At 36.4% G+C, this 24,752-nt stretch overlaps 1 protein-coding gene across 1 annotated transcript in view; it reads left to right on the forward strand.

The window, feature by feature from the left end:
- Positions 1–24,718, forward strand: part of LOC145675732 (uncharacterized) — a 34,403-nt gene extending 9,685 nt beyond the window's left edge. The window contains exon 2 of the mRNA XM_081746361.1: positions 745–24,718. Coding sequence (XP_081602487.1) covers positions 745–1,225 — 481 coding nt within the window. The 3' untranslated portion in view covers positions 1,226–24,718. The remainder of the gene's footprint in view (positions 1–744) is intronic.
- The last annotated feature ends 34 nt before the right edge of the window (positions 24,719–24,752 follow it).

Consider the following 24,752-nt stretch of genomic DNA (forward strand, 5'->3'; position numbering starts at 1 on the left):
TTAATTTTTAAATATCCTTCGAGATAATTGTTATTATTATGAGTATTACTCCTGAAAATTTGATAATTCAAGTGCTGAAACAAACGAGTATTCAAATATTTGAATGTAATGAAGCGTGTTTTACCGCCGATCTATTTCCATCAAAATTCCTAAAGTTAAAAAAAAAAAAAAAAAAAGCTTGACGTGTATTTGATAGTAGAACCTCGAGATTACTGGTCAAGCCCCTAGACCACTGAACCACGATCAGAACGCTGTAAATGATTCGTCTTTAGCCTTGTTACAATAAGTTTCTCTGCCTCAGCTTGGAAAGTTGTATGTAATTTTTTAATTGGTTTCAAAACGTCTTTAGTGTTCCTCTTATGATGATATAAGTGAATTATCTTCGGTACAGTTTCTATTAATACGTTGAGTTGTTCTTAAACCTTTGGATCGCAAGTTGGTTTTTTCTCCACACGAATCTACAGATAAGACAGATTTAATTCTCATACTGTGCATTTGTGCCAAGACAGCCGACAATACCTGGTCATAGGCTTATGTCCGCCACGATATAAATGATAGTTTAATTTGATATAGTGAAACAAACTACAGCAACTTATTTTGAGACAATAGTGATATGGTACTCCATTTCATATTTCTACAATATTTAATGTAATTAAACATGTAATATAGCGAATGATTACATGTTTTCTTGCTACTTAATCATTATCTCCATTTATATTTGATGGTTTGTTGAATTTGTTACAGGCGCGATAACATCTTTGCTTTCCACGGAGAAGGGAATACGTTTACTACATTAAATAAATCCATTTCTCATTCTTATGATGAATCTAATACTTCGACGCAGTTTGGCAAAGGATTTCATCGATCACGTTTGACACAAAATATGGTGACACAGGAAAATGAAAAGCGTCATACGTCCCAAACTAGTGATGAACGCTCTAGTCAAAATTCAAGTATGTCAAGTGGTGAGTTAGTGCATTCAGGTGAAAAATCTCACATTTGTGGAGTATGTGAAAAGGAATTTAGAGTATGTTCAAGTTTGGCTAGACACATGTTAATCCACACAGGAGAAAAACCTCACACGTGCCAAGAGTGTGGTAAGGCATTTACTCATCGTTCAAATTTGGCTAAACACATGTTAATCCACACAGGAGAAAAACCTCACACGTGCCAAGAGTGTGGTAGGCATTTTATCGACGTTCAAAATTGGCTACACACATGTTAATCCACACAGGAGAAAAACCTCACACGTTCCAAGAGTGTGGTAAGGCATTTACTCATCGTTCATATTTGGCTACACACGTGTTAATCCACACTGGAGAAAAGCCTCACACGTGCCAAGAGTGTGGTAAGGCATATACTCGTCGTTCACATTTGGCTAGACACATATTAATCCACACAGGAGAAGGAACTCACATGTGCCATGAGTGTGGTAAAACATTTAATGGACGTTCAGATGTGGCAACACACATGTTAATCCACATAGGACAAAAACCTCACACGTGCCAAGAGTGTGGTAGGGCATTTACTAGACGTTCACATTTGGCTACACACATGTTAATCCACACAGGAGAAAAAAATTGCTTGTGCCATGAGTGTGGTAAGGCATTCAATCATCGTTCGACTTTGGCTACACACATATTAATGCACACAGGAGAAAAACCTCACACGTGCCAGGAGTGTGGTCAGGCATTTCATCGACGTTCAAAATTGGCTAGACACATGTTAATCCACACAGGAAAAAAACCTCATGCGTGCTAAGATTGTGGTGAGGCATTTAATAGACGTTCGACTTTAACAACACACATGTTAGACCGCACAGGAGGAAAATCTCACACGTGCCAGGAGTGTGGCACGGCATTTACTCGTCGTTCATATTTGGTTGTCGAGGTCCAGTTAGACTGCACACATGTTAATCCGCAGAGGAACAAAATATCACACATGCTACGAGTGTGACGGCGAATTCAAATATCGTTTAGGTTTGGTTACACACATGTTAGTCTATACAGGAAAAAGAGGTCACGTGTGCTAAGAGTGTGGTTAGAAGTTTAATCGAAGTTCAACTCTGGCTGCACATGTTAATATGCATTAATATGCCCTGAGTGTGGTATGTCATTTGATAACCGTCGAAGTTTTGTTAGAGAAATGTTAACCAACACAGGAGTAAAACATCACACATGTCAGGAGTGTGGTAAGGCATTTAATCTACGTTCGAAATTCGCTACACACATGTGAATGCAAACAGTAGCAAAATCTCACCTTGGAAAAATCGTGGAATATAATTTATTCAACGTTCATACGTGCTGAGCCACACAGGGTCAAAACCTCACACGTGAGAGGTGTGGAAGACGATATAGTCTACGCTCAAACGTTAAAACGCAGTTGAACACAAGTATGTCACCAAAGAGATGCAAAGATCTTAGCAAGGCGTTTACTCAAGGTTCACATATTGCAAAGTAAATGATAATCCACAAAGGAGAAAAATCTCACACGTGCGGAGAGTTTATATGGGATGTCGCATTTTGTTGGAGGAATAGAGATGATATAATCTACGCTGTTATTTTTACGCGTGCTATAAAAATTGTACTATCCCAAATTGATGCTTGAGTAGAATAGTCGACAAAGGGATGTCATTTGTGTCTGACGTTATCCCATGTTTATTGTAGATCGATATCTAAGCTCAAGTTATAGTCACCAAAATGAGCAACTTTGTCACCCTCTGACAGCATCTGGAAATGTTAGTAGCATATGGTCTGCAGAAACACCCGACGAAGACTGTTTTTGGACAGACTTACCTCTGCTCAAATAGTTTCACCCTCACGTACGAGATCATTCTGTGCTCTGCTGCCCCATTAATTTTAATACTACAAACAATCCGCCTTTATGGTTTTGCGGTCTTATTTTTATGTAGAGAATTGATTGAGAAACGACATTCCACTGTTCCTTATTGATATTTTCAGACATGATTCGCTCACCCAAAAAAGCCATATTTACGGCACAGTCTGTAAAATTGTTTGTAACACTTTGTACATTTTTGTAGTATAGTTTAAAGATGGTTTTCTGTTCACTGCACTTTGAGCAGCAATATACTGTACATCACCACATTAAACGCAGAATATAAAACATCTGATTTGGCACACTTCTCTAGCGTGGGATCACGTTGTCCAAGTCACTCTCACTCTTTTCTTGCCATCTGAGTTGAACATTGTAAATTATTTTAATTGAGTGTTCTCTACCAATAAATGATAACGATATTTCACTGCATCTCCAACTGTCAAACGCAGACTCTAGCCGTTGCCTTACTACTTGGTTCACAATGGAAATGACAAAGCATAGAGATAGCACAAATATTTTTCCCGAAGCAGTAGCTCGAACTTTAACTTTTCTGCGGTTTGGTGCCGTCTTTCTGTATTTTATGCATAGGCGATCGTAAGTACATACAAAAATTTGTTACTGCCAAACTTAACATACAGATTTACAGTGTGGATAACTTCATTATTCAAAATCTATAAAAAAAACTGTTGACTTTCTAACCAAAAGTTTTCCACATACCTTTCATTGTCCGGTTAAGTAGTCCCTCTCTGGAGCTATACCAATGCATAACTTGTCCATATTACACTAATATATCGAAAAAGTAAATATAACCTATATCAACAAACGCTTCCAAACTCAGCACCCTTTATTCATGCAATATATACTACCTCACTTTAGACCCCAACCAAATCGCTATCAGCATACTCCTTGTCCCTAATGTTTACGCTCTGCCAGTACACTTTACCCTCGTGAGATACATTGTTCTTAACCTTATAGTGGTAGGGTGAAAAAAATTTTTATGAATGGTAACATTTTGCCTCCTGGACCCAGGAACATTTTTGTCTGATAAGATGTAAACTAGGATTTAAATTTGTACTATATTTATAATATTAAATACAAACACCAGACAGTGGATACGCTTTAAGCGAAACTGTACATTTTTATTGAGGCAATACCTTTCTTGATAAAATTAAGTTTGAAAATTGTGTGACTATTTTATTGCTTAAATACCGGTACTGAAAATAAAATATTTATTAACTAGAAAGAAGTAAACCAGGATTTCTCCTAATAGCGGTATATTCACGTTTCAATTCTGCAGCAGTCTCCACAAATCATTTTTGCGTGACTTAGGCAAATCCACTTACAGCACTTTTGGCAAAATATCTGACCTTACTGTGTTTATACATGTAACATCGTCCTCGCTTTCCTACATGATTAGGTACAGAAGCATCTTCTAGAGTCAATCCGAAAAACCTTGCTGTGTTCGCTAAATGTATAACATTACTATTAGTCGGTTCTACATTTTAGAAGTGATAAAATCACGTTATTTGCCTTCGTGTAGTATTTCTTTCTTCGTCATATTCAGTAGGTATCTGGTCTACTATGTCCACCCCACCTTTAGTATCGTCGTAAAATGTGACGATCTCTGGCTTCCTGTTATCTCTGGTACTCTCATCTAATTTGACGTCATTGTGCATACTTGAGATCAGCGCTAAACACAGATTTCTCTTAGATGCATACGAACCAATGGTGCAGTTCTAATGAAAACCAAATACACTACTGTAGTCTTTCCTCCGTTTGGCATTCACAAACGCGGGGGCAACTCTCTTGTTTTTACGAGTTGTCCCTATAATAGTTAATTTACTGCCTCATTCCATTTATTTAACCAAATTGCAGCTTGTAAACCGATTATTGTAAAAAGGTGTCTTTGCAAGATGAACCATGAATCTGTTGACACAATCTCTTTACTACTTCTTCAGGTTTGTTATCTATCTGGAACGGGCCTTCTGGTTGTGTCCTCACATACACTTCTATATTTGTTGTGTAGTATAATGTTTCACCAACAAGAATAAAAATTTTAATTCCACATTTTGGAGGTCTTTCAGGCATATAAATACGAAATCCACATCTTCCCCGGAAACCGACAAGTGTCTCACCCAAAGTTGCTAACATACCAATTAAGAAAACTGTTGTTGCAGTTGTTTACAAATAATTCAAAAAAAAAGTAACGAATTGGGGCTAATCCGGGGCTGAAGGTTATATCTGATTATGTTATTCATTAGCATCTTCCACTCTTTCATCCATCCTATCCTGGCCAGTAATCACTTTCTGCTCAGTTTGGCTTCTCCGGTTCCCATCATCACATAGAGATGACCCTACGCAAAAGACAAATTCATTTGTCTGATTAACAATACACATGTGTTAACTTCTGCATCGCACCTCCCCTCATTCTCCGTCCATGTTATCCCTTTACACATTTTTTATTTTCTCTAATTGTATTGTATTTATATTGAATCAATCTGTCTATATTAAGTTGTGTTATATATATTTACTTACATTATAATACTAAGGATCAAAGTTCCATACGACCATTTTTCTTTTTCTTTTTGATTTTTTGTTAGTTTTTATACCGTATAATTGTAAAATTTCGATAGAGCACAGATCTCTACTTACACTTTGTAAATAAATTCTTTTCCATCACTCACGTTACAGAGGGCGTAACCTTCTCATAGGTTGCTAGTCACTTTGATTTGCCGGTAAAACGTAGTGCATTCACATACTTTCTCAGCTGGCGCACATGTAGTGAGGCGTAGTTGCCAAGTCTAGACTCTATTTATTGCACTCATGTGGGCGCACAGTGATGCTAATTCATTAACAGGCGACAGAATGCAAGAAATTGAGAGTTTTCACGAGCGTAATTTGGCTGGAGTACACAAGTAGTATAATTTTTAATCATCATTATTATCATTTTCACTCTTATCCTGTTCTCATCACACAGTTTTGAATACTGTTTCAGTTCGGTTATTTTACCGCATATGATAATTGACGATGGAAAGTCTTTCATACTTCCTTTGAAGATAAAATTGCCGGGGGGGCTCAGTTGTAAAGCGTTCACCTCTGATGCATGGGGTCCCGGGTCCAAACCCTGCTCCCGCCAAGTTAACGTTGTGGTGGACAAACACCGTGTGCTAGGGTTTCCACGGAGTTCTCCAGTTTCCTCCCACTTTCTTCATTCCACAATTTCATTCATGATCAGCATACACTGAACCAAGTTCCCAGAGTTCTCGTTCTCCGATCAGTGGCAACCACCAAGCATCATCAACGAGTTCACCACCATTTAAGAAGCATACAAATGCACATAGCCACCAGCTTATCCTCCAACCAGCTTATCCTCCTCTGCAGCCTGTCTGCAGCTTGCTACAGCAAAGCTACAATCCAAAGTACTTTAGTTCGAAGGTTTTACTTCTCTAACTTTTCCAGTATCGGCAACGCAAAGATATTTCGCAAATGCTAGAAACAAAAAAATGGATTCATCATTAAATCACAGTCGGCCAACTTCGCAAAATAATTCGTGACAATCCAGTTTCGAAATGTTCAGGAAAACTGACTTTAACTTCTTTCAACAACATCCGACACTAGCAACCTCAGCCACATACCATGTCAATAGTAGTACGATGGGTCCGTCTATCTATAACACTTGATATATAGGCTAAACTTCCTGAAGTGGGATACACCTTTAAAAATGCATCCGTATTCACAACAATAAGGGACCAACCTACATAGTTCGAATTCTGAGAACATCACAGGATACTATCAACGACCTTTTGCATCAACAAATCTTAATTTCCAAGAAGAGATGCCGATTTGAACAATCTTGCTCATTACGACCAATTCCTCTCCCAGGTAAACGCTGTCAAGAAAACAAAGTACATCCTACTAACAGGTGCAACCTATGAACCTGTTATCCTACAAAGAGGTGCACACTTTTCCTTTTCCTATGAAAACTGTCCGAATCTGCAACACTTGGTATCAATTCCCGCCTCCGAGATACAGCTACAAGTGCAAGTCTCGGCTTGCTCCAGAAGAATTCAGGCCGAAACTTGTAGTACCACTATTGACTCATTATGTTCAAAATCGAAAAGGTGAGACTTCGAAAGACTAATCAATTTCTTTATATGCATAAACTATTAGCATTTGTCACCACACTCTTCAAAACGTTCGTCTTTTGCACAACCATTAATAATAAAAACACGTTCAGCACGCAGCTCGCAACATTCTTCACTTCGATTTTCATGACACTTACAGTGGTTCGTACGTGCACTTTCATGTATCTCCATCCGAAACAACTATTTAACTTCATTGTGATCATGCATCCAGTTATTTGACTATGACTTTTATTTTTGTTTCTCAACATTCTCTTGTACTTACCTCATAAATTCATATTTTAGCAACTATTACACGACGAACAATTTGACACTTTACTTATCAGTAAAACGCATCTCACTCCCAAACTTAATTGCAAATTTACCAGCTACCAACTCATTCCACACGATATGAAGCATCCTTCTCGATGCGCCACTAGCGGCGTTACAATACTATTTTATCCTTACACATTTAATATTTTCCATAAGTAGAAGCTTTGCTTTATATATACTTAAACACAAACAAAATATTTGCTGACCAAAACAATATATTCACATAAAAATATTACATACGTGTTCAGTTTCGCCAACTAACATTTTGGCTTCATCAGACACTATGAGATACATGAGAAACGTGCAACCTTATATACACACAAGAGCTGAGATATCTTGCTTCTGATTGGCTCCTGGCAGCAGCCAATCCACTTTAAGTATTCTAATTCGTATTTCCCTATACCGAGGCTTCCTATCTGTTGTAAATTACACACACACATCAAAAGGATGATCTTGGCACAACTAATCTAAACTAACAAATAATTGGCATAAATAATTAAATAATATTATAGATATATATAAATACAAATAAATATATAAATAAACAGATAAATATACAATTATTCATGCGCTTAAAAAGACGACACACACATACAGTGTATACTAGTGGTAGGCGCAGAAACCGGTTTTTCTGTTTCCGGTTTCCAAGAAAAACCTAAACCGTTTTTTCCAAAATTTTCAAAAAAACCTGTTTTCACCGTAACAGGTTTTATCCAAAAAACCGGTTTCGGTTCTTTAAAAAAACGGTGTCGGTTTTCTTCAGAACCCGGTTCGGTTTTCTTCAAAAAACCGGTTTCGGTTGACCGAAACCGCTTTAGTTTTTTTCATTTTCGGTTCGGTTTTCTTCGAAACCGGTTTCGGTTTTCTCCAAAACCGGTTCTTGTATTCTTCAAAAACCGGTACGGTTTTTCTACTGAAACCGACTTCGGTTTTCTTCAAAGCCGGTTCAGTTTTTCATCAAAACCTGTATCAGTTTTTCCAAAACTGGTTCTATTTTTGACTAGAAATTTTTTCGTTGTTCTCCGGAACCCATTTCCTTTCCACAGATAGTTTTTTTGTGTTTTCCAGAACAGTTTTGAGTTTTAGTTTTTACTAAAACCATTGCGAAATTTACCGAATCCGGTATTGGTTCCTTGAGAATCTACATATGTCTTAGATCTTCAAATCGGCTTAGTTTTCAATCAAAATTGGCTTCCGTTTTCATCAAGAACTACCTTTGAGCTTCTACTTAAATCAAGTTTGAACTTTCATCAAAACCCAGTTGGGATTTTTGTTATAACGGTACTTTATTATTAATATTTTTATTATTATTAATATTATTATTATTATTATTAGTTACGCCTATTAACATGTTTTTCCTTCGATTCAATATTCACTCTTCTGTAAATGTCTTGTTGTTTCGAATACAATTACCTTCCTTATTATCAATAGATTTTCAGAACCTGGATTTATTTTAATTAGACTAGCTTAACCTGCACTCTCTACACAGCGCATCATTCACATATGAGCATGAATCTCCTTGTCATTCCTCACAACATCTGTACATGTCCCCTTATAGACACAAATGAAAGACGTCTTGATAAAAATCGGCAAGGGGTACCACAAAAGAGAGATTTTTTTCCATTATTTTTTCAATATCTCGCACCATTTGCAAGATTGAGCCTATTTCTGGTTGGAATTTCTAATTCATGTATGATCAGTGCTTCCTTTCTTCTTGCATGCAGTATGTAATAAGCAAATACATTACATACACAATTTATTACAATGCCACTGATATATGGTGTTCATTAGCAAAACATTCTAAATATTAAAGATTCTCCATCACTCGAGAGATAGTTTTCTTCGATTTTCATTATCAATTGGTCATGAAACAAACGCCTGAGAAATATACAACCACTGTTTACAAACATGTTGTGTTGGAGTGTATAACTTATAGAATGTGTTATTTTTTAAAATGTCAACATTTCCAGTGTACCCTAAAAAATGTATTAAAGAAATAATGGCCACGTTTTTTAAATATTCAAATGGAACTGGGCCAATCTACACAAAATTTGGAATCGACCAGCAGAAATGGCACGATTCTAGCACTTGTGGTTTTCGAGATCTCATTGTCAAAAGGATTGGAGACAAACATATAAACTTTTTTGCACACAAACATATAAACCTAGCGTTTTAATATATAGATATTTATATTCACAAGTGATCAATTTAATGGGGAGAATACTGAAATGAAACACTATGCCCTGTATGATAGAGTTGGGTAATATTATGTAGTAGATAGAAGAAATAGTAATACTAGTACAAAAATTGCTTGACTTATTGTCTTCGCGAATAAAGACAAACGGAGGCATTCCTATGGAGGCTCATCTACCGCCTTTTCAAAAATTACTGTGTATTGTTTCTTTGAAACAGCTCTTTCTTAGTACCGTCAATGAATTAATCTACTATAGCAAACTTTTTGGCTTGTTTGAGAACTGGATACCGAAAGTCCGGATAACTATTTACCAGTAAGAAATTGAAATGTATGTAGGCCTATTGGTGTTCATTTCCTGGACTCAGAGTACAAAATTATTGTGTAAATCAATTTTATCAAGCGCTCTGAGCCCTCATTCACTAGCGGTTTTCGAGCTCGGCACAACGTAATATTTGCGTTTAGTTTGCGGTAATGAAAATAAGCATTAATAAATAGTTTTTTTTCAGTTTTGTATTGTGCTGATGTACGCACATTTAGCTTTGCATGAACACAAATCGCTACCACGCATTGGTCTCATGCAGTAACACACATCACAAATGGAGTGTTATGTCGAAGCTTCAGATACAGTTAATGGAGAAATTTTGTGTCTTCTTTACAAGTCAAGTTGCTATGATCAAAAATACAAGAATTTTAAACCATCTAAAATGTTCTAATTTGGGGGTCATAAAAAGGGGTAAAGTGGATCTGAAAAGGTAGGAGGACGGTAGGTAGCAGCATGACGTCACGCTTGTTCCCCCTTCCTACATTTCTTCATTGTATTTTTTTTAGGATCTGGGCGACGCCTATATGTTTTCTCGAAGTCGGGACGGAGTCCCCCCGCGTTTAGAATCTATACCCTAAGTTGCCGTTTATATATATATATATATATATATATATATATATATATATATATATATATATATATATCAACGCACGAAATATTGATTTAGCCTCTCATCGTCAAACAGTTTTGAACAATGGAATAACAAGGCTCCCTCTACGCGGTATGTTCTTCCTCATATAGGTATTATTTTCTCCCTTAGTGTGATTCTAGGAAAGTGAAGTGCATTTGATTTTAAAAATAAGAAAATTAAAAATAATAAATAAGTAAAATAAAAATTATAGGTTCATTGTAGTTCTAAACTGGCTATGATATGCTATACTACCAATTACAGTATCAGATTTAATGTCTTGGGGACACAATCGAAGGATGGATACATTTTACTTGAGGGGGGTTATACTGAAAAGGTTAATTTCACATTATTTGCGCAATATTAATATATACTACCAGTCTGGGTTGCAAGTATAGTCTACGGGTAGCACCCGCCTCCTTGGCCCCCTTTGGCAATGATATTTGTACCGGATTTGAATAACAACTCCAGGTAAGGACAATTCTATTAATATTTTATTTTGTTTAAGAGATGTTAGCTTAAAACTGTTAGCTTAAAACTAAAATATTGTTGTATTAAAAGATGTTTCGATGTGCACAATACCTAACATTGTTAAAATATACCGGTAATCAAATGTACGAAAATGTCATTTTCTGTAATATATAAAACAAAATCCTAAACAACGTTTTTGATAACGTATAATGTCCTTAAATGTACTTTATTCTAATTTGAACGTTTTGGAACCTAAAAGTCTTAAGCCTATAATGTGTTGAGCTCTTGATAGTAAACATTTGCAGGTGCGTTATGTATTACAATAAATGGAGCAGCAGAGCCCAGAATGATCTCGTGCGTGAGTGTGAAATCATTTGAGCCGGGGTAAGTCTGTGCATAAACACAAACTTCAACCAGTTTTTCTGCAGACCACATAGAAACAGTCATCGAAGTTTACTTGCAACATGCCACGATATATTTTCAAATATTGTCACAAGGTAACATAGTTGTTCATTTTGGTGACTATAATTTGGGCTTAGAATGGATCGACAGTAAACGTGTGATAGCATCAGGCACAAATGAAACCCATTCGTCGACTATTCTATTCAGGAACTCGATTTGGTATAGGACAATATGCATAAAGCGCGTAAAAATAACACCGTAGATTATGTCCTCTCTACTTTTTCGAGAGAATGTATCATCTCATATAAAAAGTTACATCTCTTAGACCACGATCTCTTAAAGTGACCTACCGCGTACCCTATCATAGTCAATGCCCAAAAGCTAGCAACCCAACTCAAAAGAAAAGCTTCTACCTGAATGGGAGAAGGAACTTGCGGTGAAATTTGTTAAGGTCTATAGATGTTACCGCGGACACTTTTACTAGAAAGAACAATGTACGTGGCACTGTATTCCTTTGCCGATGTTCACAGAACAATAAAAGATTTCGCACTATTCATAAAAGTAAAGACGATGGAATTTTCAACATGGCACGTCAAAGAGAATCGAGATACATTCCGAAATAAGAAAAAGACTAGGGGACTGTGGCGTATATTTTCAAATGAATATATATTGTCCGGCATTGTCAAGGCTCTATATTTGTATTTTACATTTAAAATTGCAACCGGGTGTATCTGGCTGCCGTATACAGGTGTCCGATCATCACCCTTGTTCTTCGCGCGCACAGTCATTCGAAGAACTGAAAATGTACTCTGTACACGATCAGTTTATGATTGTAAACTCGGAAAGCCTGGTACTTCTGCTGGTCAAGGTCAAAAGTGGGAGAAAAAGGATGTGTAGACTGTACCCCATCAGGATGCCGCGGTCGACAAGAAAGATTGCCAGTCGTCGACGGTGGCAGACCGCCGGTAGGCAGCCGGCACCCGTCCGCAGCGGCACGATGATCTACTTGTTCAAAATTGCCGACCTTTTGCCGAGGCGGCAAGCGGTCGAAAATCGTAAAAAAAATGCCGTTTGCCGACTTTTGCCGACCGCCAGAGTCGGCAAAACAGTCGGAAATACCTCTCTCCGACCCTCTGCCGACTCCTTATGCCGGCCTCTTTTCGACGGCGGTGCCGGCGCATTTATTGCACCTTTATGGCTGTTTGCCGACTGCTCGGCAAGGCAACTTTCCGACGGCAGCGCCGGCGAGTTTAATGCTCATTACCGGCTGTTTGCCGACTGCTCGGCAAGGCAACTTTCCGACGGCGGCGCCGGCGCATTTAATGCGCATTTCCGGCTGTTTGCCGACTGCTCGGCAAGGCAACTATTCGACGGCGGCCCCGGCGCATTTTATGCACTTTTCCGGCTGTTTGCCGACTGCTGGAAAGATCCTCTTTTCAACGTCGGCTTCCCGATTCTCCCACAGGCGGCATCCGACTTCATGCCGTCGTCGAAAAGTGGCCCTTTGCCTACTGGAAATCAACGCTTCAGGAAGGCAAAATTTTCATCAGCTTTTACATTAGTCTTGCCTAAGTCTTCCTCCATGCTATGATTTCTCGACAAGGAGCACCCTTGCAAGTTCTTGAAGTATAAAATACTTGCATTTTTTGTGTGTCCCAGTATATATATATATATATATATATATATTTTTTTTTTTTTGCTTTTTTGCAGCAGTCTCAGACAAAAAAGAAGAAATTGAATGGGACATGGAAGTGTTATATACTTTCAGAACTAGAAATTATGCCCTTCATGAGAAATCATAGCACGGAGACAAACTTAGGCAAAGCTACTGTAAAAGGAGGTGACAATGTTGCCTTCCTGAAGGGTTGATATCCAGTCGACAAAGGACTACTTTTCGACTGCGGCAAGAGGTCGGATGCCGACTGGGAGAATTGAGAAGCTGACATCGAAAAAAGATCCTTTCGAGCAGTGGGCAAACAGCCGGAAAAGCGCATAAAATGCGCCGGCGCCGCAGGTGGAAAGTTGCCTTTCCGACCAGTCGACGTAGAGCAGAAAAGATGCGTAGCACTGCAATGAGAATCATGGCGGATTCCCATCAGTAATGTTGCACTCGGTACATACGCAGTACATTTCTACAATTCTCAGTACGATTTAAGTGCTATATAGAGGGAAAGTATCTGTGAATGACTTACAAATGCTTAAAAATGACCTAAAAATAACAACTGAGCAGCTAATAATGAACGTTAGGAATAATTCAATTAAAATGTCTGTGGGCCTGACTGAAAAACATATAACAGTCAGTACATTTTCCCTCTGAAAGCACATTTTTCAATATCACGACTAACAGGAACAACACTGTTCTATGCAATCGAAATTTGCTAGTTGCAAACGCTTTCTTCGAAAAAAAAAAAAAGCCGCAACAATCCGTCGGAATACGGTCTTTTCAGGTTGTCGTTTTCCCATCAACTATTGTAAAAAGAATTTTAAAGGTCAATGATTTTCTAAATTTTCTAAAATACAGGGGTCACACTCCCAATGGAAAATGAGATTTAAATAAAAATTAATGAAGTAAAAATTATAAATAAAAATACTGTAATAAAAAGTATATGGTGGCGGAGAGATTCAAACCGAGCCTACACGCAAAAAAAAAAAAAAAGTTTCTAGTAAACAAGAAAAAGGTGGACACTAACCAAGTTAGTTTGTCAATATATGGAAAACAGAGACGTGTGTCCAAGCAGCCAAGCAAAAGAGGTTAACGAGAGAAGGTGATAGCAACCTTGCGTTACAGGTTAATATTGCTAGGTTACAGTGTAATAACTCACAGGGGTACGCTAACCAATCACGTAGTTACCACTATCAATCATAGCCTGTAAACGGTAACCTAGTTAGTATGTTGGAATAACCGACTGCTCGGTTAATGAAACAGGGTGCATCAACTGCAGTAACCAAGTATTTTAGTTAATATAACATATTCAATTACTGAAGATAACCCATTTACTGGGTAAAGGTAATACGCTAGGACAAAGTAGAACCAAGTAGATCAGTTAATATAACAAATTAAATTAGTTAAGATAATATATTTACTCGAGTAATGTAATAAGGTAGGGCAAATGTTTAACCGAGTAGATCGGTTAATTTAACCTGTTCAGTTAACTGAAATAACCCGTTTACTCGGTTAATGTAATAGGGTAAGTTAATTCTAGTAACCGAGTATCTCGTCTAATATAACCTCCTTTATTAGTTGAAATAACCATGACTCAATTTGTTATAACCTCTTTTGCTTTGTTGTCCATTTAAATTGACAAAGTTTCCAGGGTTAAAATTGTGTTTAACCTTTCTGAAGGTTAAAATTTTATGCCCAATTCAGAATTGCTCTCGCTTTATAATTTTTGAACCACTTAACTTAGCGATCTGAAATAAACGTTTATGTACAAAACTAAATTTTTCTCTAGTTTATAAAACCACATAAAGTGACGTACTTATTTTCAATATGAATCTGAGGACGGTGTCTTATTCAGAAAGGTAAAAGCATTGTTTAGAATGATTCAGAATGAATAATTGGAAATATTAATTATTAATAGTATAGAAAAGGATTATCAAGCAATGCAAAACGGTAATTTCTTAATTTCCTATAGTAATTTGCTAATTGAAATTTGAAGAATTATTTCGGCTGCAACATAACAGATCTCTAAAAGTACAGTAGAGGGTCTATTTAATAATCCATAAAATTACGTTACTACCTTTCTCTATCATTTGAAGAAAAACGAAAAATGTATAGTTTTATATAAGGGAAATAATTTAGCTTTGTGGAATGGATTTGTTTCGCGTCAAACTTAAGTGGTTCAACGGTTTATACTGGGACACATTTCTGGGTTCGACATAAAATCTTAACCTTAAAATCAATACAAAATTTTAACCCTGAAAAATATAAAGCACTTCATAGTCCTGTAAAATATAAAGCTTTTATAGTCCTGTAAAACACAGTAGAACAGGAGCTCCGTGAGTTTTTACACATTGTGAACAATATGAGACAATTGAAATAAAAGCAGAACAATGTTATAAAGAGTCATGACAGTATCCCACCGCCGTTAATGTGAATTCTACTTTCCATTTCCATACTGCAGAGTTTTTGATATTCTGTTCAATTTACTGCAAACAGATGGTGAATATAAAATTAACTCGAAAAATTATTCACAGAGTCAAATAAACTAATTAAAATATAATAATACTGCAAAATATAAGTTATCTGTATAGCTCAGCCGTTAGGGATTATGTGTATGAATCAAGCTTCAAATACTGGCCACAATATTAAACATTTTTCACTAGCAATTCCACGCCTGCGTCTCTGAATGCATTCATTTTCTTATACTACACTGAAAACAAAAATGTCTCTGCATTTTTTGTAACTTTGGTATTAAAAAAAAGTGGCCGGAGCGATCACTTGTCTGCTTGTCCCGCTATGGTCGAAAGTGTGGGGCATTAATTTAAAGTCCCCGATACTAATGCATCATGTATGTATTGTTGAAACCAGGGTCAAGGGCGCCGATCCTGGAGGTCCTAGCCCTTCCCCCCCAAAGCTCATGTGGGCTTCCTCGCATTGTATTTATGAATATACCATATTTGGTATAATTTGAATGCAATTTGTCTTAAATCCCTATGTATGCCTTTTGCATGTGGATGCCCCCTCCCCCAAATTTACAGAGAAATCGGCACCCTTAGCCAGGGTACAACTTTACTTGCACCCTGGGGTAAAAGTGGATTTGAAAAGGTTAGGAGACGCATGAATTTACCCGTACCTATCTTTGCACATTGTAATTAAGTTAGAAAGTGGGGGACGCCACGGATATATCCTGGAAGTGAGGGAACGGCGTCCACCCGCATTCTCCACACTTTTACCTCTACTTACACCCATGACTATATTCGTAGAAACCAAACACTGAAATGCACCAAAAACAAGTTCTAACGACTAAGCTATCAGTCCTCACTCTATGCCTTAAATATTTATTTAAATACACTTTAAAAGTGGAAATCATATTAAACTTAAAATAACAGATAAGTAGGTAACTAATTGTTCATTTAATTCGTTTCTATATGATTTATACATTAATTGTATACAATGAAACAGAAAAATGTGAGAAAATAATTTATATCGTAAGTGAAACAGCCACATGTACAGTATACTCATAGTGCATACCCATTATATAGAGAAAAAAAGGTTAATGAAGTCATTTACATCAAAAATGAAATGTTTTAACATAATGCTTTGCAAAGATCCTTTGTTTTAAAGGAATTCTTTAAGAGAATAAATGAAGGGAAGATCACATTTTTTCTGGTCTATATTAGCACTAAAAACACACCAAATTGTATTAACAAAATACAATGCACATCATATTAACTTATATACATTAGCCTATGTAATGAACCTTATTATTCAATAGAAGTTACATGTAATATACCTTCGGATGCACTACTATTTTTTTAAAGAAAAATTTGTAGCATTTCATAACATTGAGTTTTAACACAGATAGCCTTCATACAGTATGTAAAATCAGAAAAGTATTTTTTGTTTGGAATTTTTCTATATCTACCTATAACAGCACTTGCCCTCCTCCAAACACACGTCCTGGCTACGCTACTGCTCTCTGTGGGTCTTCTTCCATTGCAACACTTCTGTCTTTCTTGAGTAACATTTCCCCTTGCTTCCAGAAATAAATGAAGTATCTAAAATAGAACAAATATAATGCTTTGTAAAATATACTCTTCAATGTGTACGGCGGTGGCACATCACGTATATTTATTACAATCGAATATATACTTCATCACACCAGAACCAAACCAAACTACACAGTGTAATAGACCTTGTTGCAATGAACCGGCTTCAACGCTACATGTTAGAGATTGCAGGAACTACGTCTACCTGAGTGACGAATATGTAGTCAACCCATTGTGTTACCCGCCTCCAAAAGGTGTACCGGGAAAATTCTAGACCAAATGGCCGATACGTCTTTTATTTAAATGATCCCAGTGTACATCATGACGCTGGGTAGATTGCGAAAATTTGGGGTACTCCATCAGGGGATTGAACCCGGGACTATACATACATGAGTCCAACGCTCTAAGCCCTACACCAGAGATTGTCAACTGAGTGAGACATTTTTATATTCTTCGGAGCTAGTGGGCAGCGAGGTGCATAACTGCATTTACCTTGAGTGAAATCAGAGTAGCTAACTGAGTGTAAAACGTGTTTGAGCTAGTAGTCACATTAGAAGCAGAAAAGTTTTGGCCCTTTGACGTACTGATTATTATTTCAATTTTACCGTTTGGAAGTTAAAGCACCGGTTCTCAACTGAAGCACCGATCCCAGACCAAGTGAGCTATGTGGTGAGCAAGCACCGTGCGCATAGGGTTTTCTCGGAGTTCTTCTGTTTCCTCTCCCTTTCTTCATTCCACCATTTCATTCATTTCTTTTCATCACTGTCTACATTAGCCTCAGTGCGTGACCGTGAGACGTTAAACTATATATTTCATTCTTAAAATAGAAGCAGTCATTTGCTTCTAAATTCTCTAATTTACATATTAGCTATTTATAGTATCTAATTTTAATGGATGTTACAAAATGTTTACAAAGCAGCTTTACTATGACAGTTATACCCTAAGAACACGGAAAACCGAATAGACTGATAAGTTATTTTGATACAAATCAACATTAAAAAATGTACAAGAAAACCTGTAAGAGTAATCAAAACTATAGTCACTGATGAAGAATTCAATTACGTTGAAACAGTTAACTTTTACTTAATCTTTATTACAACAGTACGGTCGCCACTCCAAGCGAGAATCAGAAAAGAAAATAAATCCTGCCATATATCCAATGGTAGGAATCGGAGTTTCTTGAGAAAACTTTGAAACATTACCTTGAAGCTGCAAGTTAAACAATAAATCCCTAAGTCCCCCACCAGACAAAAAGATGTATTAAAATAGAATATTATTATTAATGAAGATAGCATTATATTACTTTGAAATAGAACTTCGATATGCGTCAGGGTTTTGCGACACTATTGTATTGGCAATTAGGAATTTTGTATTCGGCTGAATACAAAATATTACATCTTAAAATAAAACCTTGTTAGTGGAACAAATAAAATGTGTATATACTTAAATAAACTACAGGTAAAATCGATCAGGTGGGCAAAAATGATAAAAGTTTCAAAACAAATACATTGTATATTCTCCTAGGAGTCAATTTGAGTAACATATCTAAAACACAAACCATCTGTAATAAGAATTCAATCGAATGCACATAACTTTGAGAAACGCTATAAAAAAAGAAAAAAAAATCGTAAAACTATAACTCGGCAGCAGAGACTCAAATATTTAAAAAATAAGACATAATACTTAAACCATATTACCTTATTATAAGAACATATTTAATATACAGCAAACAAATTATTTTATTATTACATATGCTTAAGTTTAAAAGAAGTTTTATTTATAATTTTTATTTTTATGTTTCAGTCTTTGTTCGAATTTAAATAGTCTTAAGTTTCCAGTTAAATAGGTACTTGTAATAAGTTTATTGAAACTAAACCGAATAAAGTGAAGCATCTTTGAACAAAGTATAGTTATAGTAGTATTTTAGATTACTCAGAAATCGTTATGAAAGTCAACTCTTCACATTAAAGTCATAAATTCGGAGCTAAGACGAGATTGTGAATTATCACTTATACCGTAAAACATTTAATTTCACATCAAAGTTAAGAAACTGCTTGCCTTAATTTATCTTATTATAATAAGAAGCAATTAAAACGTTGTACTTTCCACTGAAACACCATTAATACTGTATGATAAATCACTGTCACTGTCACTATTCTTAAACAAGAAAGAAAACTTTACTGCAAGTATCAGTCAATGTGCAACTATCTGCACAAAATCACAACTCAAGAACACACATCACCGCTGTAATTGCTACAAAACGAATTTTCCTTGACTACGCTCCTGTTTTGAGTCTCCCTTTTCCACGACTAAATAATGTATCAGATGTATGGAGAATAAAGTCGTTTTTGTTGCTGAATTACTACCTTGATGGAAATCCGTTAATAAAGATCAAAAATTAAGAAGTTGAACGCTTAAAATTTCCAAGTTCATGACAGAGTTTGCCCAAGTGTCTGATTAACAACACACATGTGTTAACTTCTGCTTCGCACCTCCCCTCATACTCCGTCCTCGTTATCCCTTTACACATTTTTTATTTTCTCTAATTGTATTGTATTTATATTGAATCAATCTGTCTATATTAAGTTGTGTTATATATGTTTACTTTCATTATAATGCTAAGGATCACAGTTCCATACGCCCATTTTTCTTTTTCTTTTTGACTTTTTGTTAGTTTTTATACCGTATAATTGTAAAATTTCGATAGAGCACAGATCTCCACTTACACTTTGTAAATAAATTCTTTTCCATCACTCACGTTACAGAGGGCGTAACCCTCTTATAGGTTGCTAGTCACTTTGATTTGCCGGTAAAACGTAGTGCATTCACATACTTACTCAGCTGGCGCACATGTAGTGAGGCGTAGCTGCCAAGTCTAGACTCTATTTATTGCACTCATGTGGGCGCACAGTGATGCTAATTCATTAACAGGCGACAGGTTGCAAGAAATTGAGAGTTTTCACGAGCGTAATTTGGCTGGAGTACACAAGTAGTATAATTTTTAATCATCATTATGATATTTTTCACTCTTATCCTATTCTCATCACATAGTTTTGAATACTGTTTCAGTTCGGTTATTTTACCGCATATGATAATTGACGATGGAAAGTCTTTCATACATCCTTTGAAGATAAAATTGCCGGGGGGGCTCAGTTGTAAAGCGTTCACCTCTGATGCATGGGGTCTCGGGTCCAAACCCTGCTCCCGCCAAGTTAACTTTCTGGTGGACAAACACCGTGTGCTTGGGTTTCCTCGGAGTTCTCCAGTTTCCTCCCACTTTCTTCATTCCACAATTTCATTCATGCTCAGCATACACTGAACCAAGTTCCCAGAGTTCTCGTTCTCCGATCAGTGGCAACCACCAAGCATCATCAACGAGTTCACCACCATTTAAGAAGCATACAAATGCATATAGCATCTCGAGCTCCGACTCTGACTCCAACCAGCTTATCCTCCTCTGCAGCCTGTCTACAGCTTGCTACAGCAAAACTACAATCCAAAGTACTTTAGTTCGAAGGTTTTACTTCTCTAACTTTTCCAGTATCGGCAACGCAAAGATATTTCGCAAATGCTAGAAACAAAAAAATGGATTCATCATTAAATCACAGTCGGCCAACTTCGCAAAATAATTCGTGACAATCCAGTTTCGAAATGTTCAGGAAAACTGACTTTAACTTCTCTCAAAAACATCCGACACTAGCAACCTCAGCCACATACCATGTCAATAGTAGTACGATGGGTCCGTCTATCTATAACACTTGATATATAGGCTAAACTTCCTGAAGTGGGATACACCTTTAAAAATGCATCCGTATTCGCAACAATCGGGGACCAACGTACATAGTTCGAATTCTGAGAACATCACAGGATACTATCAACGACCTTTTGCATAAACAAATCTTAATTTTCAAGAAGAGATGCCGATTTGAACAATCTTGCTCATTACGACCAATTCCTCTCCCAGGTAAACGCTGTCAAGAAAACAAAGTACATCCTACTAACAGGTGCAACCTATGAACCTGTTATCCTACAAAGAGGTGCACACTTTTCCTTTTCCTATGAAAACTGTCCGAATCTGCAACAAGTTCCAACCAGCAACACTTGGTATCAATTCCCGCCTACGACATACAGCTACAAGTGCAAGTCTCGGCTTGCTCCAGAAGAATTCAGGCCGAAACTTGTAGTACCACTATTGACTCATTATGTTCAAAATCGAAAAGGTGAGACTTCGAAAGACTTATCAATTTCTTTATATGCATAAACTATTAGCATTTGTCACCCACACTCTTCAAAACGTTCGTCTTTTGCACAACCATTAATATTAAAACACGTTCAGCACGCAGCTCGAGACATTCTTCACCTCGATTTTCATGACACTTACAGTGGTTCGTACGTGCACTTTCATGTATCTCCACCCGAAACTACTATTTAACTTCATAGTGATCATGTATCTAGTTATTTGACTATGACTTTTATTTCTATTTCTCAACATTCTCTTGTACTTACCTCATAAACTCATATTTTAACAACTATTACACGAGGAACAATTTGACACATTACTTACCAGTAAAACGCATCTCACTCCCAAACTTAATTGCAAATTTACCGGCTATCAACTCATTCCACACGATATGAAGCTTCCGGCTCGATGCGCCACTAGCGGCGTTACAATACTATTTTATCCTTACACATTTAATATTTTCCATAAGTAGAAGCTTTGCTTTATATATACTTAAACACAAACAAAATATTTGCTGACCAAAACAATATATTCACATAAAAATATTACATACGTGTTACAGTTTCGCCAAGTAACATTTTGGCTTCATGAGGTACATGAGAAACGTGCAGTCTTATATACACACAAGACCTGAGATATCTTGCTTCTGATTGGCTCCTGGCAGCAGCCAATTCACTTTAAGTATTCTAATTCGTATGTCCCTATACCGAGGCTTCCTATCTGTTGTAAATTACACACACACATCAAAAGGACGATCTTGGCACAACTAATCTAAACTAACAAATAATTGGCATAAATAATTAAATATTATAAATATATATAAATACACATAAATAAATAAATATATAAATAAATAGATAAACATACAATTACTCATACGCTTAAAAGACGACACACACATACAGTATATACTAGTGGTAGGCGCAGAAACCGGTTTTTCTGTTTCCGATTTCCAAGAAAAACCTAAACCTTTTTTTCAAAATTTTCAAAAAACCTGTTTTTACCGAAACCGGTTTTCTCCAAAAAACCGGTTTCGTTTTTTTAAAAAAAAACGGTATCGGTTTTCTTCAGAAGCCGGTTTCGGTTTTCTTCAAAAAGCCGGTTTCCGTTGACCGAAACCGGTTTAGGTTTTTATCATTTTCGGTTCGGTTTTCATCGAAACCGGTTTCGGTTTTCTCCAAAACCGGTTCTTGTATTCTTCAAAAACCGGTACGGTTTTTGTACTGGAACCGATTTCGGTTTTCTTCAATGCCGGTTCAGTTTTTCATCAAAACCTGTATCAGTTTTTCCAAAACTGGTTCTATTTCTGACTAGAAATTTTTTCGTTGTTCTCCGGAACCCATTTCCTTTCCACAGATAGTTTTTTGGGTTTTCCAGAACAGTTTTGAGTTTTAGTTTTTACTAAAACCATTGCGATGTTTACCGAATCCAGTATTGGTTCCTTGAGAATCTACATATGTCTTAGATCTTCAAATCGGCTTAGTTTTCAATCAAAATTGGCTTCCGTTTCCATCAAGAACTACCTTTGAGCTTCTACTTAAATCCAGTTTGAACTTTCATCAAAACCCAGTTGGGATTTTTGTTATAACGGTACTTTATTATTATTATTATTATTATTATTATTATTATTATTATTATTATTATTATTATTATTATTATTATTATTATTTACGCTTAAAAACATGTTTTTCCTTCGATTCAATATTCACTCTTCTGTAAATCTCTAGTTGTTTCGAATACAATTACCTTGCTTATTATCAATAGATTTTCAGAACCTGGATTTATTTTAATTAGACTACCTTAACCTGCACTCTCTACACAGTGCATCATTCACATATGAGCATGAATCTTCTTGTCATTCCTCACAATATCTGTACATGTCCCCTTATAGACACAAATGAAAGACGTCCTGATAAAAATCGGCAAGGGGTACCACAAAAGAGAGATTTTTTCGATTATTTTTTCAATATCTCGCACCGTTTGCAAGATTGGGCCTACTTCTGGTTGGAATTTCTAATTCATGTATGATCAGTGCTTTCTTTCTTCTTGCATGCAGTATGTAATAAGCAAATACATTACATACACAATTTATTAAAATGCCACTGATATATGGTGTTCATTAGCAAAACATTCTAAATATTAAAGATTCTCCATCACTCGAGAAATAGTTTTCTTCGATTTTCATTTCCAATTGGCCATGAAACAAACGCCTGAGAAATATACAACCACTGTATACAAACATGTAGTGTTGGGGTGTATAACTTATAGGATGTGTTATTTTTTAAAATGTCAACACTTCCAGTGTACCCTAAAAAATGTATTAAAGAAATAATGGCCATGTTTTATAAATATTCAATTGCAACTGGGCCAATCTACACAAAATTTGGAATCGACCAGCAAAAATGGCACGATTCTAGCACTTGTGGTTTTCGAGATCTCATTGTCAAAACGATTGGAGACAAACATATAAACTTTTCTTTGCACATAAACATATAAACCTAGCATTTTAATATATAGATATTTATAGTCACAAGTGATCAATTTAATGGGGAGAATACTGACATGAAACACTATGCCCTGTATGATAGAGTTGCGTAATATTATGTAGTAGATAGAAATAATGGTAATACTAGTACAAAAATTGCTTGAATTATTGTCTTCACGAATAAAGACAGACGGAGGCATTCCTACGGAGGCTCATCTACCGCCTTTTCAAAAATTACTGTGTATTGTTTCTTTGAAACAGCTCTTTCTTAGTACCGTCGTTGAATTAATCTACTATAGCGAATTTTTTGGCTTGTTTGAGAACTGGATACCGAAAGTCCGGATAACTATTTACCAGTAAGAAATTGAAATGTATGTAGGCCTATTGGTGTTCATTTCCTGGACTCAGAGTACAAAATTATTGTGTAAATCAATTTTTTCAAGCGCTCTGTGCCCTCATTCACTAGCGGCTTTCGAGCTCGACACAACGTAATATTTGCGTTTAGTTTGCGGTAATGAAAATAAGCATTAATAAATAGCTTTTTTCAGTTTTGTATTGTGCTGATGTACGCACATTTAGCTTTGCATGAACACAAATCGCTACCACGCATTGGTCTCATGCAGTGACACACATCACAAATGGAGTGTTATGTCGAAGCTTCAGATTCTTAAGGATGATCCTATTTCATTCCTGTACAGTTAATGGAGAAATTTTTTTGTCTTCTTTACAGGTCAATTTGCTATGATCAAAAATACAAGAATTTTAAACCCTCTAAAATGTTCTAATTTGGGGGTCATAAAAAGGGGTAAAAGTGGATCTGAAAAGGTAGGAGGACGGTAGGTAGCAGAATGACGTCACGCTTGTTCCCCCTTCCTATATTTCTCCATTGTATTTTTTTTTAGGAACTGGGAGACGCCTACATGTTTTTTCGAAGTCGGGACGGAGTCCCCCCGCGTTTAGAATCTATACCCTAAGTTGCCGTTATATATATATATATATATATATATAT

Source organism: Thermobia domestica, chromosome 18 (assembly GCF_964235325.1).
Source record: "Thermobia domestica chromosome 18, izTheDome1.hap1.1, whole genome shotgun sequence".
Classification (NCBI taxonomy): Eukaryota; Metazoa; Arthropoda; class Insecta; order Zygentoma; family Lepismatidae; genus Thermobia; species Thermobia domestica.